At 34.1% G+C, this 6,938-nt stretch overlaps 1 protein-coding gene across 1 annotated transcript; it reads left to right on the top strand.

Moving 5' to 3' along the window:
* On the top strand, window positions 1,127-1,833 carry LOC107624194 (histone H3.2). The gene has a single exon (XM_016326677.2). The coding sequence runs from the start codon at window positions 1,236-1,238 to the stop codon at window positions 1,644-1,646; it is 411 nt and encodes a 136-aa protein (XP_016182163.1). The 5' UTR covers window positions 1,127-1,235; the 3' UTR covers window positions 1,647-1,833.

Genomic DNA, 6,938 nt, shown 5'->3' on the forward strand with positions numbered 1-6,938 from the left:
TACTAAACTTACATAATTAGATTGTTTCAAATAATTTATAACATATTTTTTTGCGTACGTATAATTGCGTACCATTATTCCAAGCAACACACTATTTATTCTCACCCTCACCAAAGATTACCTTCCTCCTTCTCAATCTCTCTTAAAAGTCTTTTAAAATGAAGAATGAAGAATGAAGTTCTTGAAAGAAGGATGCAAGGCAGTTCTCGCTCCCTCACAAAGGTACCAACACATTATAGTACACTGGAGTTCTCTGAACATGCATGTTGAAAACATGGAGACCAGCTGGACAAGTGGTCAACACGTAAGGTGCGTGTTGCCCGGGGATTATCATGTGGCACGGAGATGCTGATAAAGATGTCTTGGAACTATGCGAGGAATCTCTGCTCCTCCAACATGCAGGGTGCATGTTGTTTGCATGCTTGATACATGGCTAAGAATCACTACTAAAATTGTCTCGAAACTATGCGAGAAATTTCTGCTGCTTCAACACACAAAGTACATATTGTCCTGTACTTGACACATAGCAAATCTCTGTTAAAAATATCTGTAAAAATTGCCTCGAGATTTGGCACAGAATCTTTGCAATCTCAACACGCAGGATGCGTGCTGTATAAGATTTTTTGCAACTTCACACTTCTGTAAAATACTCCAAATAACAATATTCAACAAAAATACTATTTATTCATATAAAAATAATTTTTAAAAATAAAAATGTAAAAAAATGATAAATATTATTTTCTTATTATATAATAAAAATAAAAACTTAAAACTTTTTACTTTTATATAAAATTATTAATTAAATAATATTAAATAATTTAATATTTGAGTAAATTATTCTTTAATAATTATTAACTAATAATTTTATAAAACAGCTTGTTTTATAATGAGAAAAGAAAAACAGTAAAGCGATGATTTGCAGAATAACGCAATTCCAGTAAGCTTAATTCTATTGGCTACGTTCTCATGCCGCAGATCACGATCCCCGTGCCTATACTTTCCAACCATTATACCCGTCGATTTGTCTCCCCATCAACGGTCACAAACTTCTCATCTCACTTCTCCCCTTCCCCCAAAAATAAACACTTTCAGTTCCCGCCTTAATCACCACCAAAATCAAACTCACCCTAAACCCTATATAACAATCCCCAAATATTTTACTCACTCACCATCTCAATTCTCCTTCTATTTCAGAAATTTTCCTTCAAATTTCTCACTCTTTCACTTTCATTCACATGGCTCGTACCAAGCAAACTGCTCGCAAGTCCACCGGCGGCAAGGCGCCGAGGAAACAGCTGGCAACAAAAGCCGCCAGAAAATCAGCTCCGGCGACCGGAGGAGTTAAGAAGCCGCACAGATTCCGGCCTGGAACCGTTGCTCTGAGAGAGATCAGGAAGTACCAGAAGAGCACTGAGCTTCTGATCCGCAAACTTCCGTTCCAGCGCCTCGTTCGTGAGATTGCGCAGGATTTCAAGACCGATCTCCGGTTTCAGAGCAGCGCCGTCGCCGCTCTCCAAGAAGCCGCGGAGGCTTACCTCGTCGGTCTCTTTGAGGACACTAACCTCTGTGCTATTCATGCTAAGAGAGTAACTATTATGCCTAAGGATATTCAACTTGCTCGCAGAATCAGAGGCGAGAGAGCTTGAGATTCAGATTCAGATTCTATTGCTGATAGATCTTAGAGCTCAGTTATTTGTTTTATTGTAATGATAGTTCAGCTTTGGTTTAATACTTAATGTTGAATTGATGAAATCTAATCTTAATGAGTGCTTATATGCATTTTATGCTGTAATATCTGAACACTAGATATCAATTTTAGAATTTGCCTTAAAATATTTCAAGACGATATCTAACATCGTAATTAAACAGATTTTAATACTCCACCACTAGGAACTCAATAGATTTTAAGATTCCAGCACTAGATGCAATATTTCAATTCATTCTCAGTCAAGTTAAAAATCGTAAGAGTACTTTGCTTAGATTACCTATGTTTTGGAATTTGAAATAACCAATCAAGGAGTGAATGCCAAATAGGTCAAATAAGACTTCTTTAACTCAAATTTTAACCAAATAATTATTTCTCAGATCTCACAATGTTGTCTTTCATCTTGCACTTTAAGACACAACAATGAATAGCCTCTGATATAAAGATATTTCTATAAACAAAAAATAAATTTCAATGTATTCTCAAATTTGTACTAATGTATCAACATCACTCATAAAGGAGGAGATAATAAAATACTAGAAAAAATAACACACAGAAATATTAAAAGAGAAAAACAGAAACTAAAATAAAATAAAATAAAAAAAATCAAAGACAAAAGAAATGGGAGAAAGAGATGACAGAGATAAAAAAAAAAAAGTAAGGGATATAAAATGGAAGAACAGTGAGTTGATGAGTTGAGAGAAAGGAAAAGGAGGGTTTGAAGAAAATCAGAGACACTAAAAGAAAGGTGAAAGAAAAACGAGAAAAAAGGGGTTAATAATTAAATTCGTTTTTAAAAGATCATTTATTATTTAAATTTATCTTTGAATAATTTTTTTAGTCATGTTAATTTTTAAAAGATAAAATGTAAATTAAATTAATCATTTTGTTAGTACGATGATGATATGTCATGTGACATAATGACGTGATAAGTTAATACCACATGTTATAAGATGATTGGTTAACCTATCAAATTAATGACACGTGGTATGTCACGTATCATTTGACATATAATAAATTTATTTATAATTAAAATTCCCTCACTCCCTCTCTGATTATCTCTTATGCCGTGTAGTCTACCTCCAGAACAACTCCCTCTCCAGCCACCTTTTTCCGCTGCTCCTCAACCTCACCAACCTCTAGGGACTCAACCTCGCCAACCTCCAGCTACTCAACCTCGCTCACAACCTCCTCTCCAGCGACATTTTCCGGCGACATTCCAATGAACTTCTCCAAATCTCAACGCCAGCTCATCAACTTGTCCTATAATGGCTTTTTCGGTGGGATTTCAGTCACTATCGGAGCTCTAAAAAAGTTCGAGCAACTCTGGCTTGACTCCAACAACTTCCATGGGATCTTACCTTCAACACTTGCAAACTGAAAGATACAAAACCTCCCATGAGAAGAGAAGGTTGTTGACAAAGATCGATAAAGGTAAAATCTTTTTGTTAAAATCTTTGAGAGCATGTTTGAAGATACGGTACCCACAAAAAGGAGAAAGTAATTGAGAATCAGAAAGGACATGTACCTCTTGTTTGTTATGGAGTTTTGATCTGTTGTTACATGGAGCTGTTGTGTTTTGTTGTTGTTGATGTTGCTGTTGCCCATTTTTTATTTTGCTTCTTCTTCTTCTTAAATGTTAATGGATTCGATTTCAAGTGCTTTATAGTTCTTGTTGGTTGGAGCCATGGTCAGAGATCAGTGGTAGAATGATGGGTCTTGTAATGGAGTCTTCTCCATGGAAGAGAGAATGAGGATTTGATATACATCTCTTGCGGTGGCCAGAATTGGGGCGCAAATGGCGGCGGGAGTGTTGGGTAGTTGTTGTTCTTGATGATGATGAAAGAGAATAGGGTTTGGGGGTATTATTGGAAAAAATTAATGTTGACCATAGTTTGACCAAAAAATTTGAAGATAAGGATAAAATTGATGCAAATCGAAAACATTAAGGATAAAATTGAAACAAATTAAAACTTAGGGGTATTTTTAAAACTTTTAGTAAACTTCAGAACTATCCAAGGTCTTGCATTAACAGAGGTAGTAATGCAGTTCGAAGTTGTAACTAAACTACTTTGTCATCAATATTACAAGCCTCTCTTTTAGTGAGCTAATATGTAACTTTATTAGAATCTCTTGATATGAGTTCAAACTTCATTTCTCAATATGCTCTCATTTTTAAGTGAAAGATCCTTTTAACAATTTTTATTTTACGATGCCGATTAGCTAATCTCCATCCAAACATCATACCTGGTCATACGTTTTGGGACAGTCAAACTCACACAGCACGAGTTTGACTCTAGATTTAGCAGCATGATGTAAATGTCTCCATATACTCTAAAGCTCTACTTTGATGACATTGGCATAATCAATTCGACCTGCTCCTCCCATCACCAGTTGCCATAATTATTGTGCAAACACCACCCAAAATCAGCATTCCCAATCAACACTTTTACACTACTATCGCAATTAAGTTTAATTGCACCAGGTTTAGGGACTCTCCAATTAAAGGGTTCCATGCTAAACAATGAGTGGACTTCTAGAATCATTTCAGCACTAAACATAGCACTCTACATTCGAGCTCTATGAAGTATTGTCATAGGAGCTAAAGGAACCATAAAAAATACTACCATTTCTGTCTTGCCAAACAGCCCACACCGTTGCCGTAAAGATAGAGTCGATGCCATTTTTAAGATGTTGCTTGAACCAATTGAGTAGATCTTAATGAAAAAGTTGACATTCGAGAACCCCATATAATCCCAGACTTGCTTCACCGCATCACAGTCTCAAAGGCAATGCATAATTCTCTCTAAAAAAATAGTTACATCTAGTACAAATATTAGAAACAGAGAGATTTTGTCGAAGGCACAACTGCTGAGTCAATAAAGAAGTATGGAGACAAAGACATACCAAAAGCCATACTTTTTTTGGTATGTAAATTTTTCAGAGCCAAGACTAATTAATGTTTTCATCTAATTAACTTTCTCTTTTAGTAATCACTCATCTAGATTTAGCTGAATATAAATAGAAAGAGAGCTTGTCCACATCCAATTTGAATCACCGTTCTTAGCACAAAAAGGAGAATAATTTAAAGTATCATCCTTTACTTTATCAAGAATAAAAGAATAAATTCTTTTCAAATACCAATAATCATTCTCATATACATAATTGATTCTCATATTTGATTCAACAATTTTTAAAAATTTCATTTTACCATCCATGAGATCTGATTGCATCCAATTATCAAAGCATAGAAATTTATTAAATGAGTCAACTTCTCATGTAAAATTATCACTAAAAATAGCTGCAACATGAGCAATTGCCTTCCAAATGTGAGACGAAAACTATTAATAGTAGCTTTAAAAATATTTTTATTTTTAATGTACTTGTGAAGTATGAGCTGAACTCATAATTTATCATAGTTATTTGTTAATTATCAAACTAGTTTTTCAACAACAACCAGTGATTCACCAAGTAAGAGTCCCTAATTGCAAAGCTTCAATATTTCTTAGGAATAGTTAAGGTCCTCTAAAAAATTAAATGTAGTCTCTGACTAGTAGCACTACGATTAATATTTTGATGGTCGCATCAATATTCGAACACACCAAATTTAAAGAAAGACTAACTTATATTTTGTAAATAGGAATAGAAGATAAAATAAATTTGGCTAGCCGAACCTTACTAGCTCTATTGAGGAATCTCCCTTTTCAAGAAGAAAGTCCATTCCAAATTTTGTTCATCATATTATTGAAATCCGCTTTGATAACTCTAGCAATTAGCATGTGTGAGAGGTGTAACAACCAGATTTTCGATAACGGACTTCTCGAGTTTCAAACATTAGGAAGGTTGTAAAAATCCAGATTACACGAATAGACTCCATTTGACGAACCAATTTCGAATATGCAGAAAAATAAATAATAATATTTCAAATATAAGAATATTTCAGATAATAATATTTGATAATATTAATATTTTATTATATTGATATTTTATTTTTTGATGAGTTCAACTTGACCCAAGTCTTGAAGACTTAGAGTATTATTCTCTCGTTTTTTGTAGTCTAAAGGGTTTAGATGAGTATAGAGTTTAAACTTGTTCAGGTGTTAGTTTAGAAACTTCGTGAATAGGTCAGGACCTGAGAGGTCATATATATTATCTTATTAGGTGTATACTGACAGGATCTGATAAAAAAAATTGGGATTTAATACATTCAAAGTATTAAAATCCTAATAGAAGGGGGCGAGAAAAGAATGGCATCAAGAAGAGGAATTTATTAGCACAAAGGGACACAGCGGAAACATAAAAGATAGATAAAGATTTTTCCTACTAGACCTCTAAGATATCTGTTCTTAGCAACCTAGATCACTGGAAGGGATTCCCTACTAGACCTTCAAAGAACTTGTCCTTGACAACCTAGATCAGAGGGATGAAAATTGAATCACTCAATCTTCTCCATGCAACAAGCGAAGCAAATCACTCACCTCACTTAGTCACACAAAAAACGTGCATAAAGCACTAAGAAAATTTTATTCATCAAAGTTATCTAAATTGTCTTACCAAAGGTGTTTAAATAGGCCCTAACAAACTAACTAAAAGATAAGATAAGATAACTAATTTAAATCAGATTTGATCTTATTGGATTAGATCAGATTTGATTTAAATTTTAAAATCCTAAAGATATGATAACTAATTTAAATCAGATTTGACCTTATTAGATTATATCAGATTTTATTTAAATTTAAAATCCCTAAAAATACTACTAAGCAAATCAGAAGTAATTCAAATCTTCCAACAAACTCTAATAGCAAAACAAATAAAAATTAAATTACTAAAAATTCGAAAATTAATAAAATTATGCCTCCCATTGAATTTGAAAAGCTTTATTGGGCTTCTTGTTGTCCTGCCTTAACCCAATGGGCCTTATGAATTGTTGTCCTTTCAGCACCACTGTTTTTGAGATGGACTATCGGTCTTCTTGATGTCTAAGACTGGCATGGCACAATTCTTCTAGTATTCAGATACTTGAATATGACAAGATCACCATTCTGCCTTTTAGCTCTAAGATGACGAAAATGCCCTCCTGACCACGTATTATCCTCTCCCTCTTCAAAAAGATTCGTCATCGAATCTTGAATGAGATGCTCTTCATCCCTCCAAGGAATCCAAATCCAATCTCCGGGTTTAAATTTCATGGTTTGATGACTCTTCTCTACCCACTGAATTGTGGCTATGTCCT

This window comes from Arachis ipaensis, chromosome B10, assembly GCF_000816755.2.
Source record: "Arachis ipaensis cultivar K30076 chromosome B10, Araip1.1, whole genome shotgun sequence".
Lineage (NCBI taxonomy): Eukaryota > Viridiplantae > Streptophyta > Magnoliopsida > Fabales > Fabaceae > Arachis > Arachis ipaensis.

Excerpts from the sequence above, each read along its gene's own strand:
- LOC107624194 (XM_016326677.2), top strand. The coding sequence starts at position 1,236 with ATGGCTCGTACCAAGCAAACTGCTCGCAAGTCCACCGGCGGCAAGGCG.